This window comes from Myxocyprinus asiaticus, chromosome 1 (assembly GCF_019703515.2).
Source record: "Myxocyprinus asiaticus isolate MX2 ecotype Aquarium Trade chromosome 1, UBuf_Myxa_2, whole genome shotgun sequence".
NCBI lineage: Eukaryota > Metazoa > Chordata > Actinopteri > Cypriniformes > Catostomidae > Myxocyprinus > Myxocyprinus asiaticus.
The window spans coordinates 37,166,808-37,189,753 of record NC_059344.1 but is presented as its reverse complement, the minus strand read 5'-3'; the positions used below and the strand labels follow the sequence as shown (position 1 = coordinate 37,189,753).

The 22,946-nt window shown below is 38.1% G+C and overlaps 1 protein-coding gene across 1 annotated transcript; it reads left to right on the top strand.

Moving 5' to 3' along the window:
• The first annotated feature begins 1,635 nt into the window (after positions 1-1,635).
• Positions 1,636-17,412, top strand: LOC127445843 (complement C1q tumor necrosis factor-related protein 4-like). The gene is made up of 2 exons (XM_051706272.1): positions 1,636-1,768; positions 11,688-17,412. The coding sequence occupies exon 2, from the start codon at positions 11,693-11,695 to the stop codon at positions 12,827-12,829; it is 1,137 nt and encodes a 378-aa protein (XP_051562232.1). The 5' UTR covers positions 1,636-1,768; positions 11,688-11,692; the 3' UTR covers positions 12,830-17,412.
• The last annotated feature ends 5,534 nt before the right edge of the window (positions 17,413-22,946 follow it).

Below are 22,946 nucleotides of genomic sequence, written 5' to 3'. Positions count from 1 at the left end.
TAAGTTATCCCTCACAGCCTCATTTAAATGCCTTTAAATATCAAATATGGTGCTACTGCGAATAAGTTCTATAGATAAATAGACATTTTTCTCAAATAAGGTGTGTGTGTGCGCATGTGAGTTTGCATGCCCAATCTAAAAATAACTGCCCTCCTCTTTCTCACACCCTCAAAGCAGAGCATCAAAGGCTCTAGGAGCTTAAGAAGTCTAAATGGATATTACACAGTTACAACTTTAATACAAGTTTTTAGGTGTAGATGAAGAGTTATTTTGATTAGTAATTCTTGACTTTCATCATATGAAGGTCTCTTTCTTTTTCTATGGCTTTATATTTCTGAGCTCATTTAAAAAACGTACGGAAACTGTGTTGTTTTCAGCTTGAAATTGATCGGCAGATATTTACTAATATAATTCAAACAAACCATCAACTGAACATGAGCACCATTATAATGCTCAACTCTATGAAATAAGTGTGGATGTTGCTCACAGAACTATTTGGATTATTGTATTTGAATGTATGGACTGTGAGTTCCATAGCCAACGTTTAAACTCCTGTTCCAGACATATAGTTCAAATAAGAGCTCAGACAAGAAGGCAGCCATGATGGCTAAGGAGCTTTAAAGTGGCTGGGACTGAAGTTTAGAGAGGAGTCTTTCATCATAATAGCATTTTAGTCACTAGGAGTTTAGCCTTTACGGTTGAGTCAGCTCGAAGAGGGGTGGGAGCAACCTGTTTTCCTCAGATGCTCATTTCAAGCAGCACTGAGTCACAGAAGGAGGGAGAACACTCATCTCTCCACATGACCCATGTGAAAGTCACTGAAATCCTGTCTTGAGAGACCTTTCACACTTCAAAAGGGGTGGATTCAATTTCACATCTGATTGAACACTTTCAAATCAAATACTAAAAGTGACCCTGCTATATAACTAAATATAGCTATTATGATCCCAAATGCTCATCTTCCAGAGACTAGATACAAGCATTCATCGTGGCAAATAATGAGAGGGACAGAATGAATGTTATGGAAACAGATTAATCCGCTCAGTGCCAGAATGGGCAGGATGGGTGAAACTGCTGGGAATAGGAAGATAGAACCAGTCCATATGGTGCCTGGAAAGAAGAGAGAGAGAGAGAGAGAGAGAGAAGAAATAGAGAGAGAAATAAAATTGCAGAAATACTTGCAGATATATTGCAAATATTGGAAATAGGAACAGCTAACAAAATCAGTCTCTCTCACTGTGTAAAATATCTTTCTTCAGGGACTCTGAGCAATGACTGTGATTATATGCAGAGGTGTGAAATTACTACATTTGTTGTGGAACAAATGAAGCCTGTGTGTATTACAGTCTTTGCACTTTGCTCTTGTGATAAAATATTCTCACAGTTACAAATGACTGTGATATGTAGGATCAATAAATTCATCCATTCTCATTCTGTATAAGTAAATACATATGCATTCAACAATATAAATCATTAAATCCAGTTTGGCTTGTTGTTCAACAGATATTTACACATATATAAACAGGTAGCAGCTCCAAGAGTCTCCCTGTTGATAGTCAATCCTGAATGCCAGCCCCCCCCCCCGTGTGTGTGCACGCGTATGAATGTGTGGGTGTGTGCTGCACCAGATATCAGCAGCAGGTTGACACACAGAGGAAGCAAGAGAGAGGGGGAAAGAATAAAGGGAAAGAAAGAAAAAGAGAAAGAGCATTCCTTTCAGCCCTCTGAGAGAACTTCAAGACAGCTTGCTGCATCCCACAGCACACAGGTAAGAACAACAGCACACAGATCTGATCTCTCTTTATCTCTCTTTCACTGTCTCTGTCTTGTGAAGCAGTGGTGATCGCACCCCATTGCTTTGTATTCATCTTTTATCTGATCTACACGAATACTCTATTAGAGGCGTAACTCTTACAATGAATCTGGTACCTCTCTACGCTGCAGTTGTATCCTACAGTATCATTACAATTAGACGCCTATATGAGATGAGGGGATTTCATATACTTATCGGTTTCCTCGTTTGGTCTATCTGGCTCCCTCTGATGCTGATGCTGCTATTGTTGAATCCAGCAGAGAGGAGAGCAGAAACAGAGGTAAACCTTTGGCTGAATGCTTTGAACACAGCACACGTGGGGTTGATACTGACAAAGCCAGGTCATACACTCCCCACGCTCAGTTCTACAACAGCTTGGGACTGAGTGTGAGAGAGAATGAGAGAGATAGAGAGGCTCTTTTTTGCTGATAGTGATCTGATACGGATCTGCACTGAGAGGGAGATTTCCCCAAAGACACTATAAACCCATTCAGCCTGCACGCATGTGTTTGTGTGAGCCATTGAAATTAGAATCTACCTGCTATCCAGTGAAAATGAATATAAAGATCACAGATAATCTCATTAAAATTGTATGGGTCGACTATCTGGCTTCCCGATAAATGTCTGTTTTCCTATTTATAGATCTTGGCATGTAGGTTAAGAAAGAGGAAGACTACTGCACAGTCTCCCTTTTCATTTCTCTATCAAATCCAAGCATGTGCTTGTGTTTCTACTCGCACTGTCTATCAAAACTGGGGTATTGTGCAAAGATCAATATCAATGAAAACACTGATCACCTTTGATTCATATTCTCCTCTCTCAGGAGCGACAGCATTTTTAGAATCAGAATCAGAATCAGAATCAGCTTTATTGCCAAGTATGCTTACACATACAAGGAATTTGTCTTGGTGACATGAGCTTCCAGTACACAACAATACAAAAACAGCAACAAGACTTTTTAAAAAATAATTAAAATTGAATAAAAAAATAGATAAATATTGAAAAGAAAAAAGTATATATAGAATACACAATAGACAATATATATATATATATATATACACACACACACACACACACACACATACATTCTCATACACATATACACATACAGTATATACACATACATATATATATATATATATATATACAGTTATAGACACATACATACACACATACATATATATACACATACATATACACATATATGAATATATATACACACATACACATACGTAGTGCAAATCTAAATATAAATCGGTTATATATAGTGCAAGGAAATGTAATGGCAGAAGAGGTTGGATGTGTTTGATAATATAAAAAGACTGTGCTTTTGTGTATTGCACATTAATTATTGCTCAATAGGGCAGTTTTAACTGTTCATGAGATGGATAGCCTGAGGGAAAAAACTGTTCCTGTGCCTGACGGTTCTGGTGCTCAGAGCTCTGAAGCGTCGGCCAGAAGGCAACAGTTCAAAAAGGTAGTGGGCAGGGTGAGAGGGGTCCAGAGTGATTTTTCCAGCCTTTTTCCTCACTCTGGAAGTGTATAGTTCTTGAAGGGGGGCTCAGGGCAACCAATAATCTGCTCAGCAGTCCGAACTGTCCTTTGCAGTCTTCTGATATCCGATTTCGTAGCTGATCCAAACCAGACAGTTATTGAAGTGCAGAGGACAGACTCAAGCAGCACCTGTGGCAGGTTGAACTTCCTCAACTAGTGAAGGAAGTACAACCTCTGCTGGACCTTTTTTGCAATGGAGTCAATGTGTGTCTCCCACTTCAGGTCCTGTGAGATGGAAGTGCCCAGGAACCTGAATGACTCCACTGCTGCTACAGTGCTGTTTAGAATGGTGAGGGGGGTCAGTGTTGTAGAATGGTGTGTTTAACTGGATATGCAGAGAGAAAATACACACAGTCCACTGTAAGGATAAATAACACTGATATAGTTTTTTTGCTTACAATGATACCTGATGTTATACATCCTATGTATTTATAGCACAGTTTCAGCGTGCTTACTAAGTGCTCTAAAATCACTGTTAATACCAGGCCATTTTAACTAATTGAGCATGTATTTGAAGGAATGTAATTACTGTAAATACACTGAAAACAATTAGTTTTTCTGCTTGTGGTATTGAGATATGGAAAGAGGTGATAAAACAATAGGCTGTGAATGAAATATTTTTGCCATATTGGCACCAGGTTGTCCATATGCTGGGTCATTACCCATGTCACAATGACAGATTACACAGACACAGATAGGGCAGGAGTCAAGCTACATCGTTACCCAATTCCATATGCCTGCTTCAAATGACAGTGAAATATTTATGCATGAAAACTATTCAAATTGATTGTGGTTTAATTTACAACCTCTTATTAGTGAATGGAATGTTGTAAATGTTGGAGAATGACTCACTGAGAGTTCAGAAAATGCCAGCTGTTGTTTTCAAGCCCTCATTAAGATTAGAGAGTTGTGACTGTCTTTGTCCCAATATTTTGAAGGTTCCACACATCTGTCTTTCATCAAAAGGGAGGGCCGTTTTTGCATCTGTCTTTGACTCATCAAACCATATCCCTTTCTTTCTCCTTCTTATCTCTGACATATACATCCTCTCCTTCTGTAAAGGCTGCTGTAGTTTGTTTCTCTGTGTGTGTGTGTGTGTGTGTGTGTGTGTGTGTGTGTTCTAGTGTACTCTGTCAGAATAGAGGGTGTGTGTGTGCGGCTCTGGCTGAATGGTTCAGTGAACGTGGCAGTATCAGAGTGTGGTATCGAGGGCTGTAAGGGAAATAAAAAGAGAGAGAGAGACAACAGGGCTCTGGAGCACATGCTCACAGGCTCTTTGGTGTATGCCGATACTCCACAGACCCTCACTAAACACCATAGCTCTGTCACACGTACTACCCCTCATACACAGATAGGGGTTTCACACTCAAACTGAGGCTGAGTGTGTTCCCTCCTCTTTACCTGCAGCCTCATTTTGTTTTAAATCAGTTTTAGTGGTTCTGCTGGGTTTAAAAACAATACCCAGCAGCTGACCCTACTTGAGAATTAATAATATATCACATCTCACAGCAAAAGCTTCAGAATGCTACAGACGACTACCATCATTTTTTTAATTAGTAATTTTGTGTTGTTTTCCAGCACAAATATCTAAACATTCTTAAAACAAGATTAATTTACTTGAATGAATTTTTTATGCCATTTTTCTTATCAAGTAAATTCATCTTGTTTTAAGAATTCTTCGATATTTTTGCTGTAAAACATGACAGAAATACTAATTCCGAAAAGTATTTTTTGCAGTGTAGCATTGGTCCATGAGAAAATGTTCACTGGTGTCTGAGTGCATATTTACAATTGCGGAAGAATTTAGTGCTCTAACACACCAGTATCAAAATGAGACACTTTATGTTGCCTTACTAATGACATTAAAGTGGAACTAGAAGACATAAGAAGTCCAGGAACTGTAAGTAGTTGATTTACAGTTGTTTTACTTTCAAACTGAATTGAAAAGCTAATGGAATCTATAACCAGCTGAGAACTATTTATAAAATGGGATTGACTATATCGGTATATTGAAAATTGTCTTCCAAAATCACAGAAAAAAATGGTACATTAGAAAACAGCTGAAAATCTATAAATTCATTAAATATGTGTTTTATTACACACTTTTGGTCAACTATTGCTTAAATGTTTTCTACTTTTGCTCCACCTAGCTGAAGGATGTACTCAGAGGAGTATGCAGTTCAGCATTGGTGAGGAAAGAATTGCTGTTGAAAACATGAGAAAGGCATTGAAATATACTGATGTCCCCCACCCCCGTGTTCAGATTTGTTAAGACATGAAAACATTGCTCAGCTAAAAATAGAGATCAAACAACAGGAGGAAAACATCACAATTTATTTTGTTACTGTTATTTAACAACAACCCTTTAATTCATTTCACAATACTAAGCCATTGAATTTGAAATATGTAAATTAAAGATCACATACCCATGGAAAATCTATTTGTTAATGCAAAAAATTTTCTTGTGTATAAGATTATTGTTTAAGGAAGCTAAGAGATGGGGTGTAAACTCTAAAAGCATGCTTTCGAATCTCAAAATATAACCATCTACATGTGTTGAATTACTCATAAATTGCACGTGAATATTATTAAAATGTATTAAAATGGTAAAAAGCGGTAGCTCTATTTTTAGTGTATAGCTCTGTGTTCCAAGTCCAACTGCTCTGGTGTCTCAGGAGATCTCATTAAGAGCAAAAAACACTTTTATTCTCTTTTCAGGGGATGCTTGTAGTGGGGTTATACCTTAAATGTCCCCTGTACACATATACAAATTGTTTTGCTGTTTTAATATTTGCGGACATGCAATTTATTAAAGACAACCAAAGATTCACCAAATTTGAGTAAAGATTTTAATTTTTTTATTAACATTTTTATTTAATTTTAATTTTAAAATATATAAACAAACAGGCTCATGACAAATGTTTCAATTAGTCAAAACACCCTAACATTCTGGTTTTACCCACAAAATTTAAGCCATGTTGCCATGCTGTTCTTTAGAATGACTAATGCAGTAAAATTTTTGGGTAAAATGAATGATAGGCTACATCAAGATTTTAGGTTAGAATTTAATCAGTAGGCTTTAATCAGCATGTACAAGTCTTGTAAATGGTCACATTTCCTTTAAGATTCTTTTAAGAATTTTTAAGCACATTTTTAAATTCACTAGTTCATTTTAAATGGTCCAGTGTAACAAGTGAATTTTTAATGCATGTATCTATCTCAATTACTATGAGTTTAAAAAAGCTGCATGCACTGTAATTATAAGTGACAAATGAGATGCCTTGAATGCTTTTTTTTTTTTTTTTTCTTATGATTATTATGTCTGTCTGTGTCTATGCGCATTCCTTATTGAGCGCTCTTAGCAGGGTCGTCGCTAGACTTCTGTGTCTTCTGGGGCGTTTAGCCCACAGGCAATATTATAACATAAAAATAAGAATCCTTCCGTCCATGACTTAAAGAATGACCACCCTACCTGTCAAATAATAATTATATTAAGTGCAACACTGACACCGGTTCAGAACTTTATATGAGCAAATGCCAGGCACACAATAAACAGATCAAACACATTTTTAATTTAAACTGCGGATCAAAGCGAAAACTTGTTGGCTCACTGTTCATTGTGCAGAAACTAATGCTAACAATAAAATCAAAGTCATTTAACAATTTAAATGTGCAATTGTCATTTATCATAATATTTAGAGAATAAAGTAAAAATTACAAGAATAAAGTCAAAGCATTATGAGATTAAAGTCATAATATTTTGAGAATAAATTGAAAGGAAAGTAACATCAAAGTGATGTGGTGGGCAAAAGCAAAGTGGAGCGTCTGGGTCTTTACATACAACATCACTAACCAGGGATATAATTTGGCTATGCAACCAAGCTGAATTTGTGGGAAGTTTTTGTGAGCTCCCTTTTCATGAATGTGAGGTGTGCATTAGTACAGGAGTATTCAATCTGTGGGCGCCTGTCAAGGGAGGTGTGAGATATTGGCTCACACTCAAGTGTAGCAACTGCTGTGAATTATATAGGTCCATTTCAAGACACTGTATGTGGTAACATCCCCTCAGTTCCAGTATCGTTTAGAAAGGAAAACGTCTCGGTTACGTATGTAAACTCAGTTCCCTGTGATGAAGGGAATGAGACATTGCGTCATTAAGCTGACACTATGGGGAGTGTCCTTCTACATGACCAAGTGCAAACCTTTCTACAATAACGGCAGTATTGGCTATGGTGTTTAAGCCCCGCCCTTTTAGGCGTGAAGCTGTCTGGTATAAAAGCGGGCACGCAAACAACATTCCTCAGAATTTTCTGACTGCGGGACAAAGAGCGCATCGCTCGCACCTCAAAAAACTCTGAGTCTGTAGTGTGGCCAGCTTACACAATGTCTCGTTCCCTTCGTCTCATTGGTACTGAGCTTATATACTTAACTGAGACGTTCCCGTATGATTCAGTACACTTGACATTGCGTTGCTAAGCTGATGCTATGGGGAACAGAGTCCCCTCATGCCGCACTACATGTCATAACCTTCCCAGAGAGGAAACATGACGCTGCAGTTCCACGGGACAGTGACCAACATGAGTATGCCTCAAGTGAATGACTCTCATGGTGAGCCAGGAGGGGAACACTCAGAAAATATATATATGAACTATGGTCATATAGTATGAATTAACCCCTTCTATAACCCAGTTAGGAAGGAAGTTTATTTGTAATAAAAGAATATTTATTCACACAATATACTACTTTATTTTCTAATTTTTACTTTATTCTCAAAATATATTATAATCTAAAAATGCTATGATTTAATTCTAATAAATTTTACTTTATTCTTATATTAATTTAATCTCATAATGCTACAACTTTATTCTCGTAATTTTTACTTTATTTGCAAAATATCACGACTGTAATCTCGAAATTTTAAAGAGAACCTATTATGGTTTAAGTGCCTAATTTTGTTTTAGAGGTCTCATACAATAGATTTACATGCATCCAAGGTCAAAAAACATGTTAGTTTGCTCATAATTTAAATTGCAGCATTACCTTTTTTTCCCTAGTGTCAAAAACGACTCGTTCAATGATCCGTTCTAAAGGATTCATTCTAAACTCCTCCTTTCAGAGAGCCTACTCTGCTCTGATTGGTCAGATGCCCCAGTCTGTTGTGATTGGTCTATCGCTTAGTGTAGTGTTTGAGGGTGGGTCAAAGCTGTTTGCGAGCAGCCAATGAAGACCAGAGGTGGGTTTTTTGTTACCAAATTACGTAGGTTAGTACAGGAAGTAAGTCTGGAATTACTAACGACTCGTTTCAGTTGTTCAGAATCGGTTCTTTCTTTTGGGAGTCAATAACTCCATTTGTCGTGCACTTAGATTTTTGAAACTTTGCAGACTTTTTTACATTCACAAACAGTTATATGAAAGGTAATATTTGAAAAACCATAATAGGTGCTCTTTAATTTTACTTTATTTAACATGGCAATAAAACACCATCGTGGGATAACCGAGTAAATTTAAAAATAACTTAAATGCATCTCAAAACACCTGCATTGGGTTTCATGACTGTTACACCATTAAATATGATTTCAAGTTGTTTTTAACAAAGCAAAGTTTCAACTTCACAGTAAGACAGTGTTTTTCCCTTTTGCTCTGGTGTGCAGACTTAAATACAATAGTTAGACAAGTTCAATGCCATTGAACTAAAAATCAAGGCACTCCAAAGAGGCTATTTAAATGCAGCAGTGTAAATTTATGTTTTTAAGTGTATTCATGATCAATTTGCAATTGCAGGTGCGGTATGGCCCTGCATAACGCTAGCTGCTGTTTCTTCATACCTGTTTATTTACATCTGTTCAAGTGTGCTGTTTCATCATAGTCGCTTAATTTTTTTTTTTTTTTTGCCAAACTTGTTGCGCTACATTTGTCTTGTTTCTATATTGTACATTGCAAAACATTAAATTAAAAAATAATGTGGAAAAAAATACCTCATTATAAATAACAAAAGTGTGTACTGTATTTTGTTCCAGAAATGAAAACCTGACAGATACAAATACCAAATTTTTTTATAATGAATGCTTGCCAAATAAGAGCGATCTATAACGAGTTGGGCTCAGGTGCATTCAGTAAGCCAGAAAATCAGATCTAGATCTGGTTTCATGATAATAACGTGGGAAATTGCACTATAAAATAATTTAACTTACACTTACATTTACACCAGCACGTATAATCCACATTAAGTGAACTGAAACTGGAGCTGGCAGGTCCAAAGATGCGAAACTAATGCTGAACTTCTACCTTATCTCCAGAAGTTGCTGGCTCGTTATTTGTTTGACATTTGGTTTCTCCTACCTGCGCTCTCTGGCGCCGACAATTTTACAATGATATCATTAGCACAATTAGGTTAAAGAATATAAGACTATATCATACAGGCATAAAACAGTGAACTGAAATGGTCAACGCTTGTTGTTGCTGGAGAACTTTGCCTAAAAATGCTCCGATGGGCTTTCATTAACAAGCGCTTGTAAGGGTGTCCAAGTATTAATTAATTCAATTAAAGTGTAAGTTATGCAATTTACAATCTTTAGAAGGTTTTTTAAATAAGTGTTTAAGACAGAACATGCAAGGCAGTTGCATTGAACACTTGTCCACCAGTGACGTTTTAGCACAGTGTGTGGACTTTTCATATGATCTGAAATGAACCATAAGCAAATATTTAATAAATATTGAACTTTTATTCAACTTTACCCCGCTTAATATTATTATGCAGTCATAATGCATTGATGTTTTGTTTAAATGTAATTTATAAATAATAAATTATTTAATAAAGTCTATTTATTATGATGTGGGGTCATTGAACCCCTGCATCACCTGCTGCCTGCAATATACAGTGCTCTCTGCCCCAGGCAGTGGATGGAGGGCTGGAACAGCAACCACAGAGTGGCAGTCTCTGCTTCAGAGTCTGATCATCTGATATGCTAAATGCAGTCTGAACTCATTTGCAGTCTATGTGCAAAAATATGACAACCACTGAAAAATCACTTCTAACCATTAATATGAATAATTTAATGAATCCCACATTAAAGATAAGATCTAGTCAATGAGGGTCACTTCGGAGCAGCTCTACTAGTCTATACAAAAATGCATCATAACTGCATTATGATACCAACGTGTTTTTGTTTTTCTCCTCTCTGGTTTACAATGATATTAGACACACTATAAGATAGGAGGTGAACATTTGCTGGGGGCTTAGAGGAAACAACAACGATAAGCTGTGCAGATATTATCTGAAATTTTAGTCACAGTGTTCTGTCTGTGATGTGCTGATTCAGTGTGTGTCCTATTAACATTCTCAGGGGAAAAGAGAGGGCCTGATAATACAGTTCTCATCCTGCTGTATCTACCAAAGGCAGTGATCTGCTCTGTTTCGATCTAACCTCCTGCTGGCACTTGTATGCATAATGATTGTTTGAGAGGGTTTATTTTTCTAGCTGGTGTTTTGGTAACGAGTAGCAGCTATCATTCACGGGCTTAATTAAAAGTGCTCAATTTAAATAAGAGTTTTAATGAGTTTAGGAACTGTTTAAAGCTGATGTGTGTAATTTTTTCAGTGTCAAAAGTATTTTCTCGTGTCCCACCTTGCAGAGATAGCTATAAGTAAACCATAGTTAGGATGAATTACCCTGAAAAGTGTTAAAACACTGGCTTTGTGCTGCTTTCAAATACTGCTATACATGAGCATTCAGACCAGCAAGTCACAGCAACATTAAGTAGATAACTACCAAAATTCAGCGCATTTAAAAAATCTGAAAATGCAAGAAAGCATGTGAGATTTGAAATTCTATGATTAATGTCTGCTTGTGACGTCAAAGCGTAAATTGACAAGTGCACAAAACTTGCACACATTAGATAAGCCAGTAAAAATGCTGGTAACAGTGTATACATGCCATGCAGATCGATATTGGGCTAATAAGCAAAGATCTACCTGTGTCTATCAGTTTATGCTTAAACTGTTTATGACCTTTACCCAATAAAGGGAAACCGTTTAAGGTGTTTACATGGCCTTACATGTTGTTGGGTTATTAAACATAATTGATGTAAGAACGTGCATGGAAACGCACTCATTGACTCAGCCAATGGCATGAGTTTTGGGAGGAACCATTTGTTTGTTTGACCAATGGCAGATGGAGGATGTATTTGGGAAACATTTTTGCTATTTCAGTTGGTGGTGCAATAGAAATTACATACTTCACCTTTAATGTTCACTGCTTCAGATGCTTCAGAACTATTGTCCTGTGTTCCTGACCCTGGTCTGTCTTTATTCCCTCTGCAGTTACTATGCTGCCTGGTACCAGGCCCCTGCTACTGTGTATTCTATGTCATGTGACCACCACATGGGCATTTGCCCACATGTCGGACGCTTTGGAGCTGCGATCTGCATTCTCTGTGGCACGTACCAGCAGCATGGAGGGAGGGCCTAAGATGGTCGTCACCTTTGACAAGGTGTACGTCAACATCGGAGGCGATTTTGATCCGAATTCCGGATTATTCCGATGCAGGATCCCGGGCGCATACTATTTCTCTTTCACAGTGGGCAAGTTCCCACATCGAGACCTGTCAGTCATGCTGATGAAGAACCGCAATGAGGTTCAGGCAATTGTGTATGATGAGAACGCAGGAGAAGAGCGGAAAGTGCAGAGCCAGAGTGCCATGCTGCAGCTCGATTTCGGAGACACTGTCTGGCTTCGACTCCATGGAGACCCTCATTATGCTATCTACAGCAACACAGGTCATTACACCACTTTTAACGGTTACCTCATCTACCCTGATATATACGGCTACCAAGAGCCCACACGCAAGGAGCATAACAGTGACAATCTGCCAACGAAAATCAGTGATCACATACTGTCTGAGCACGAAAATACAATCACTAAAGACACAGATGTGAAAGAAGAGAGAAGAGATGAAGAGATGAAAGAGGAGGATGGGAGAGATGTAGAGGAAGATGATGATAAGAGGTCTGCATTCTCAGTTGGCCGCACTCAGAGTATTGTGGGAGTGGATCAAGGATACCCCGAGCACCAACCAATCACCTTTGATACAGAATTTGTAAACATTGGAAACGATTTCAACATGAGCTTTGGTACATTCAAATGCAGAGTGCCAGGAGCCTATTACTTTTCATTCAATGCTGGCAAGTTGCCCCATAAGACCCTGTCAGTGAAGCTGATGAAAAACCATTTGGAGGTACAGACCATGATCTACGATGACAGCGACACTGAGAAGGCCTTGCAGAGCCAGAGTCTGATGCTATCACTGCAGTATGGGGACACTGTCTGGCTCTATAGCCACCAGAGGGATGGATTCGGTGCTTACAGTAATCATGCCAAGTATATCACTTTCACTGGCTTCCTGGTGTACCCTGAGTTGTACCGAAGCCCTCCTAAGCAGCAGAAACACGATAAGACACTGTAGGCATGTCTAGGAGACAGTCTATCTGTGGGCCTTTAGGGAGGCAAAGGGTTTTGTTGGGTGTTCACTGATCAGTGTTTGCGTGGAAAGAGGGTGAGTTCCCTGCACTTAATCTTCTACACTCTAGAAACCAGAAGTCTACGCTCTTGGTTTGCTTCTTAAGACTTCATATACCAAAATCTCCCAAGCTCTTGTTTTTTGTCCACTATTTATCGTTTGTGGGAAGAAATTGCTAAACCAAACAAGAAGCACCTGCAACAATCTGGCAAATTCTTCAGTTCTTCGATGCTGAGTTCTCACAATAGTATAATCAGATGACACAAAAGTGTCACTTTAAAAATAAAAATTATAAAAAGGATGAGATCCAACAAGATTGTACAATTTGTAACTCCTATCACCTATCTCTGCGGAGGCTAGATGCATTCATTAGACAGCTTCAAATCAAAACTGTGTTTTACACTCTCTCAAATAAAATAAAATTAAATGATTTAATGCATGCAATCTCAAATAGGAGAAATTTTGTGTTGTCTTTGAAGCTTTTGCACGAAAGATTCGCATGAGAGCTCTGTCTTCTGCTTTCTGTCTTCATTTATTATTACAATCGTAAGATTAGTGTTCATGGCACAAAAAAATTGCACTCCAATAAATCTTCTGGTATTGGAACGGCACTACACATTTAAAATGAAGAATGCTTCTGCAAATTCATTAGCCAGAAACTGCTGAAAACAAGCTAAAAGTTGGAACAATGACTATGGCTGGGTTTCCCGATAACATTGCAACTTAAGCTTTAACAATCATCTTAACTAACATCGCTCATTATTTTACGATGGAGTTTCACAAACCAGACGTAGATCACTCATTATGAAGTAGAACTTGGCTGGGTTTCCCGAAGCACTAAGTAGAACGTTAGCAGCATTTAAATAGTACTTAATATCTAAGCATTTCCCAAAAGCATTGTGATCTAAGTAGTTCGTAAAAACGTTCGTAAATTAACGAGAGCTTTGAACCGCTCTTAAGTCCATTAAGTGCAACGTAAACATATCTTTCTGGCATCTTTCACAGTTTATCAAAGACATTTAATAAATTGTATTATTATATTTTGATAATTGGAAAGCCATTGTAAACTATTTCAGAGGATAAAAAAGTGTTGGAAAAATCCCTATGAAATCAACAGGCAGTCTCCACAGTCTGCACATGCAACGTGATAGGTCTAAATTTACAAGACACGTAATACAGTATAACGTTATACAGTATTAGCCTTCTTTGATAAGCATAATTATAATGGCAATAGAAAGACTATATAGAAAGAAAGAAATATGTGAAGAGATATGTGATTAATGTGACCACGCAGTTTAAAACTTAAATAAATATGCCTTGATGAATAATTAAAATATGGTTAACAGAGGAGATTAGATCGAGAGTGTGCAATGAGAGATTCCCCCTCTCTCTTCATCCTCCAATGGCAGGTTCAAATCGGCTCACCTATAGTCTTTTTACAAGGTAGTAACAAATTGCATTATGCTAATGGAAGTAAGGCTGCAAGTACACAGTACCTTGAACTCTAACCAGATGATCTATTAATATTTAGACAGGTCTATGAGTAGTTCAATACTGATGCCTGTCATTTTCACTTAAGCTCAACTTTATAACGAGCGATCTACGTGCTGGTTTGGGAAATTAAGATGATCGTTAAAGCTTAAGTTGCAATGTTATCAGGAAACCGAGCCCTTAAGTGCTTCATTACGGGAGCTGTCCGGTCCAAAGGTGATCACTTTGGCCAGTATGTCCAGGTGTTTGTCTTCTCAAAATGAAAATAATGTGGAAACATGGAAGTTGTTTGTAACCTTGTCGAGGCACAGAAATGCATTACCTAACTATTAAAGAATTTAATTAAAGAAATAATTATGGCTTTAGTAAGATAGAGTTTCAGATGTGTTGATGTTCAATCATAGAGCTTAATGACTGTGAAACAATAAATGCATGTCACATGAATGTACGCTATGTGAATCATAAGGGGCTCACATTTAGCCTAATGTTTTTTGGCTGGAAACTGAACAAATGCACACAGAACATGATTAAAAGGATGGGCTACAGTACTGAACTACTCATAGACTTGTCTAAATATTAATAAATCATCTGGTTAGTTCAATGTGTACTTGTAGCCTTACTGCCATTTATGCATCATGCAATTTGTTACTGCATAATAAAAAGATTATAGGCGAGCCGATTTGAACCTGCCATTGGAGGAAGAAAGAAGAAGAGGAGGATGAATAGAGTGAGAGGGAATCTCTCATTGCACACTCTCATTCTAATCTCCTCTGTTAACCATATTTTAATTATTTATTAAGGCATATTTAATTAAGTTTTAAACTGCGTGGTCACATTATTCATTATTGTCAGGGATTGCAGAGAATGAGAGAAGGCTCAGGACCCAAACGCAGAGTTTTTTTTATTAATACAAAAATAAAGGCAAATATAAACAAACTCCCACAAGGGGGAAAAAAACAAACATAAACAACCCTGTAGGAGAGAACACTCCATCCAGCACAGATAATCATCATGGAGCTGGACTGGGACAGATTAGTGGGGAATCAGGACCGACCGGACCAAACAGGGGGGAAAAGCAGGACCGACAAACAAGACTGACATGGGAGAACAAGACCGACTGGATCACACAAGATGAACTGGCACTGGACAGCACGCATGAGGAGACTAAAATAGGGCGAGAAATCAATAGGTTAACAAGACAGGGCAGGTGTGACTAATAGACTAATAATGGGCAAACAAGGAGACGGGGTATGACGCAAGACAGAGAGACATGCGGCGATACAGATACAAAACCACGTGCTCTCACAAGACAACAAAACACCCGAATGGCATGAGTGCACATCACCAAGACAATTAGGCAATATACACTCATGCCAACCGACAGAACAGACGAGAGAATGCGTATTAACACCAAACAAAGTGATGCCACGCATTCCCACACTAAATAAAACCTGAGCGTACATCGCAAGGCAAATGCCACATGATGCACACAACAGGCGACAAAACGAGACAGGACACCTGTGCCAGAGTTCGGCCAAACACACCCGACACCTCAGACCGAAGTGACCGAACCTCAGCACAACATGAAGACAGCTCACGACCTGGGCGCGCAGCGCAAAGCGGGTGCAATGCGAATCCGCAGTTGCGAGAGACAGACATAGATTATTGACAGGAGTACACTCACGCCAATGCACTCACGCCAATACAAGACAAGACATGGAACATGAGTGTCCGGATCCCAACACCAAAACCAAACCAGATAGAAGGGTCAGGATCCAGACACCATGCTCCGGACATGAGACACGAGACCAACCTAAGAGCGCACGGTAGAGAAATACAAACCCGAAGCTGTGCGCTCAAACAAAGACAGACAGAACATGGAGCATGAGTGTCCAGATCCCGTCACAGACCAAAACAGAACCAGACAGGAAATCAGGATCCAGACATCATGCTCCCAACATGAAACAAGATGGACCGAAGAGCGCACGGCGGGAAATCACAACCGGACCCATGCGCTCACACAAAGACAGCACACGAAACACAAGACAGACATGGGACGATGATGCCACAGTCCTGCCAAACAAAACCCCAGACTGACAGAGTGACAGGACCTTGACACATATGTTTTTTTAAATAATCTGTTTAATAAGAACATATCGTCTTGCCATTACGATTATGCTTATCAAAGAAGGCTATAACGTTATACTGTATTACGTGTCTTGTAAATTTAGACCAATCACATCGCATGCGCAGACTGCGGAGACTGCCTATTGATTTCATAGCGTTTTTTTTCAACACTTTTTATCATCTGAAATAGATTACAATGGCTTTCCGATGATCAAAATATATTAATACAATTTATTTAATGTCCCATTGTCTTTGATAAACTGTGAAAGATGCCAGAAAGATATGTTTAATTTGCACTTAATGGACTTAAGAGTGGTTCAAAGCTCTCGTTTATTTATGCACGTTTTTACGAACTACTTCGATACTTTTGGGAAACGTGCCTTAGAGATTAGGTACTATAAATGCTGCTAATGTTCTGCTTAGTGCTTTAGGAAGCCCAACCTATGTTCAATCCCAAATATATTTACACAAATTGAAGCTAATGATTTTGAAAAAGAATTCTGATGTTTACATTTTGGAAAGAAAATCTATCAGATTTTTCGATCAGATCAGGTTTCACATAATTTATCTGATTTTATGCTGTTTTGTCTATATGTCCATTTAGATTTATTTAGATGAAGAAGCATATGTATAAAGTGCACAATTCCAAAATGTAAATACTTCTTTGTTTTCTATCCATTTGTACATGAGTGAACGTTTGCATTTCTATTCTGTGCCTGGTCTTACTGTATGTATGTGTATGGGTTTAATCTACTAAATAAAATTTGTAAAAAGTGCTAAATAAGCTTTTCAATGTTTGTGCAGTGTGAGCTTGTTAAATACCGTAAAAGTGGTTTTAGTGTATACTGGATTCTTGATGTGGAAGGAGCCAGACCTCAAAAGCAAACCAAATAAAATCTCAATGTCAACAATTTCTTTGTCTTTACTTTTCTTTTGTGCTACATAGTCCCCAATCAAATATATCTCCTGCTGTAGAACAAATTTTCAAATATTAAAATGAAATACAAGTATTTAGATGTCTGAAGAATGAAATTCAGAACTAAATATCGGAATTAAATAAATATCTGAAAATTACAAAATTGTTAAGTTCCTCTGGCTGAAAACAGCAATTACACTCCCCTTATTTCAACTGAGGTATTCAATTATCTACAGTGACCAAACTAGATATGTTAGAATGCTCCACCTTCAGGTTTTGAATCCACATGAGCTCAGTCACTGCCTTTGTGAGATCTCACAACTAAAATAGACATCCTTTTTTTTTGTTTTTGTCATGAAGATCAGTGAGATGCATGAGGACCTTGAAGATGGATTTTTAATTGGACAAAAAACTGCAGGTTGTAAAAAGTTTGCTAGGACCTTCCTATATGTGCAGTATGAAACCCTTTGTATCAGATGGCCATTGCAATATACAATACATATGACAACTCAGAAAAAGAGTGACCAAGATTACAGCTATATAAATGACAAGGTTGCAGAGTTCTTTAACTGAAATTGCAGAAACTGTCAGTCATCAACAACCCCTTCATCACTTCACACATTCTGCCTTTTTGAGAAATAGCAACTTATAGTCATGCCATGCATGGAGTTTGCTAGAACCCATGTGATGAAACCTTATGGTAAAAATACTGTGGTCTGATGAAAGCACCAAAGCATGAAATGCTTGAAAGCAAAGCTCTATGTTTGGTACAAACAACACCCAGGTCACACCTTCCATACCATCAAGTATGGTGGTGCAGAATCACTCTGTGATTGCTTTTCAGCAAGAAGAAACTGGAAAGCTTGTTGGCATCATGAATGGAGGCAAATACAGACAAATCCTTGAGGTGGACCTGTTTCTATCGTTAGAAGATTTGCACTGTAGGGAAGATTTGAAGATTTGTTTTTGTTTACCAGCAGAACAATGACCCAAAGCAAAAAACTATTCGTATTAGTTAAGACCCAGCAACACACAAGACTTGAATCCAGGTACAAATCTATGGTTAAAAAAGTTCACAGATGCTTCCCACTAATTTGGTTGAAACAAATTTCCATTAAACAAAGTGTAAATATTTAATTTCAGTACAAATGTGAACAGCTCAATGAGATATCCTTTGGAAGACACAAGATTGCAATTTCGACTGTGTACAAAGTCAAGGGGTTGGAAATATCAGTCTTTCATCCTGAAGAAAACAAATGCTTTTGAATAAAACATATTTTCAATTCACAAATGTGTTCAATTTGCATTATTGAAAAAAACAAAAAATGGCATCAAATTTCTGAATGTACTGTAATAAAGATTCACTTACTAAAAGACAACCTTAGTGGGTAAAAGAGTTGATTAATACTGTTACTCTCCCCTAGAGCTCACTGTAAACTTGATATATTAACCTTCTGAAACTGTACAAATCTGCTTTTCACTTTATAATGTATTGTTAATCACCGTAGTAATTACAGATGGGCACATGATGACATGAAGTTCATCAATAGAGGCCGTTCCAGGAGCAATGACCAATAAACATGTAGAGACAATGCTCAGTGTCACACACAAACACTAAACACCATCAGGGTAAGACATGAGAAATCAAAATAATGCAGTAAACATTAACTAAACTACATCAAATATAAAACAGAACACCCCAATGTATGTAACTGCTATTAAAAATAAGAAGAAACATAACTATTCCCATAAAATATCATGAAATGTAATGGGTCACGCAGGGAATTCTGGGAACACCCGATTACTGTTTTTTACCGTAAATTTAACAATAATTTACCGTAAAAAGTACATGTACTCTCTTGTTAAACATAATGTACATTTTTACCATTAATTATACAGGAAAAGCATACTTTTTACATCCAAAAACATTTAATTTTTACAACATTATACTGTAAAACTACAGTATTGTCTATTTAAATATATTTTAAAAAAATGATGTATATTTTACGGTAACTACTCATTAACCAATTTACTTTTTTTATTCTAGCATTTTTACAGTCTTTTACCATTAAAATTAAGGAAATTTGTTGCAGTGTGGATACATTAGACAAAAATGTATGGCAGAACCAATGAAAACAGAAGGGAATGAGAAAACACACTAGCTGAAGGCAGAAGATATGCTGGATGATTCGTCTCCATAGAGGAGTAATATAGATGCTCTCACTGAGTTGCTGGTTTGCCACAAACTGTAATGAGATTAAATGTTAAATGGAAAAGCCGCAGTTAATTACGGTGATGAGATTCTCTTACTTTTCATTTTACTTTGTGTAATGAAATTTCTGAATGCCATTTTTTTTTTAGAAACAACATAATAATATCACACAATAACAACACAATAATATCTTTTGTATTGATAACTGGACATGTCTAAAACCCTTGAGGCATTAGGTGTCATGATCCTGTTCTGTCTACCCTTTGATATCTGTCTGTTTTCTGTTTGTTGTGTGTATGTGTAATTGGCTAGGTCTGTATTTCTGTTAGCCATGTGCTTCCCTGTCCCGCCTCCTCGTTACCCTTGTCACTCTCCCTCCTTTAGTCCTTGTTATGTTAATTGCCTTCACCTGTTCCTCATGTGCCTTGCCTATATATTGTGCCCTCTTCCCTCTTGTATTTGTCAGATTGTCTTGTTCCCAGGTGGTCTTCATTATTATGTTTTCTAGCGTTTCATTTTCTCTCCTATTATAGTTTTGTGTTACCTGTTCTGTTTTCAGTTGTTTTAGTACAGTTCTTTTTATTTTCACTCATTCCTGCATTTGGATCCTCATTCTGTGACATTAGGTTGTAGACATAAATACTGAATCAGAAAAATAATAGAAAACCTGTGTAGCCATAATAAAGTGTTTAACAATTACTCAAGTTTCATGAGAAATACCTGACTGGATTGATTATTTAACTGCTTTAAAATTAAATACTGTACATCAATGGCATTTAATGACTAGTATTATAGGAATTTGCAGGAATTCACTGATCTCATGAGTTCTGTTGTATTTTAACACATTTTAATTAACCTCCTGAGACCCGAGCGCAACTGCTGCATGCATTTTTCATTTTCCTTTTTAATGCGTAACTAATAAACGTACAGTACAAATATGGGGACTGTGTGCCTAAGTTGTGAAATGTCAAATAATAGCAATAGAAAGTCAGCTTTTTTAAATCAAATTGTTTGTTTACAGGGGTGTTGTTCATGTTTTTGAGACAGCTGATTGTCTTTTACAGCTGATTTTCTGTAAAGCTGCTTTAGAACAATGTATATTGGGAAATGCACAAATGAAAAACTACTTGAATTTTATGTTACAATGTTTTTTCTACTTTGGCAACAAAATCTCAATGTTCTAGCCTGAGCTTAAGCATTTTACCAATCAGAAATTAGCATGATTAATCAGAATCAGCAAAGTATGCTTACACATACAAGGAATTTGTCTTGGTGACAGGAGCGTCCAGTGTACAATATAAAAACAATACAAAAACAGCAGCAAGACATAGATAATACAAAATAAAAAATAATTATACACATACGTACAGACATACACATACGTAGTGCAAATCTAATACAAATCTGTTATCTGTTATGTACATTGCAAATTGTTTTTTTTTTTTTCTTCAGAGGAATGAAATGGCAGAAGAGTTTGGATGTGTATTAAATTAAATTGTTATATAAATATAAAAAAGACTGGACTCTGTATTGCACATAGTTGTTGCTCAATGGGGCAATTTAACTGTTCATGAGATGGATAGCCTGAGGGAAAAAAAATTTGCCTGACGGTTCTGGTGCTCAGAGCTCTGAAGCGTCGGCCAGAAGGCAACAGTTCAAAAAGGTAGTGGGCAGGGTGAGAGGGGTCCAGAGTGATTTTTCCAGCCTTTTTCCTCACTCTGGAAGTGTATAGTTCTTGAAGGGGGGGGGGCAACCAATAATCCTCTCAGTAGTCCGACCTGTCCTTTGTAGTCTTCTGATGTCTGATTTCGTAGCTGAACCAAACCAGACAGTTATTGAAGTGCAGAGGACAGACTCAATGACTGCTGAGTAAAACTGTATCAGCAGCACCTGTGGCAGGTTGAACTTCCTCAGCTGGCAAAGGAAGTACAACCTCTGCTGGGCCTTTTTCATAATGGAGTCAATGTGGGTCTCCCACTTCAGGTCCTGTGAGATGGTAGCGCCCAGGAACCTGAATGACTCCATTATGGGGGGGGGGGGTCAGTGTTGGGGTGTTTCTCCTAAAGTCCACAATCATCTCCACCGTTTTGAGCGTGTTCAGCTCAAGGTTGTTTTGACTGCACCAGACAGCCAGCTGTTCAACCTCCCTTCTGTATGAAGACTCATTGTCATCTCTGATGAGGCCAATGACAGTTGTGTCGTCTGCAAACTTCAGGATCTTGACAGAGGGGTCCTTGGCGATGAAGTCATTGGTGTAGAGAGAGAAGAGTAGTGGGGAGAGCACACATCCCTGGGGGGCACCAGTGCTGATTGTACAGGTGCTGGAAGTGAGTTTCCCCTGTCTAACAAGCTGCTGCCTGTCCGTCAGAAAGCTGGTAATCCACTGACAGATAGATATGGGAACAGAGAGTTGGTGTAATTTATTCTGGAGTATAGCTGGGATGATGGTGTTGAAAGCCAAACTGAAGTCCACAAAAAGGAGCCTTGCATATGTCCCTGGTCTGTCCAGATGTTGCAGGATATGATGCAATCCTATGTTGACTGTATCATCCACAGACCTGTTTGCTCGATAAGCAAATTGAAGGGGATCTAGAAAGGGTCCAGTGATGTTCTTCAGGTGGGCCAACACCAGTCTCTCAAATGACTTCATGGCCACAGATGTCAGGGCGACAGATCTGTAGTCATTAAGTCCTGTGATTTTTGGTTTCTTTGGGACAAGAATAACGATTGAGCGTTTGAAGCAGCATGGGACTTCACACTGCTCCAGTGATCTATTGAAGATCTGTGTGAAGATGGGGGCCAGCTGGTTAGCACAGGATTGAAGACACGCTGGTGAGACACCATCTGGACCTGAAGCTTTCCTCGTCTTTTGTTTCCGAAAGACCCGGCTCACATCATCTTCACAGATCTTAAGTGCAGGTTGAGTAGCAGGAGGGGGGAGGAGAGGGGTTGCAGGAGGTGTTGGTGTTTGTGTGAAGTGAAGGTCAGAGTGGGTGTGGGGTGTGAGATTGGGCCTTTCAAATGTGCAGTAGAACACATTCAGGTTGTCAGCCAGTTGTTGGTCCACCACAGGGTTGGGGGTAGGGGTCCTGTAATTTGTGAGTTGTTTCATGCCACTCCACACTGATGCAGGATTAAAGGGACAGTTCACCCAAAAATGAAAATTCTCTGTTCATTCACTCACCCTCATGCCATCCCAGATGTGTATGACTTTCTTTCTTCTGCAGAACACAAAGATTTTAGAAGAATTTCTCTGTTTTTTGTTTTGGTCCATACCATGCAAGTAAATGGGTGCCAAGATTTTGGAGTTCCAAAAA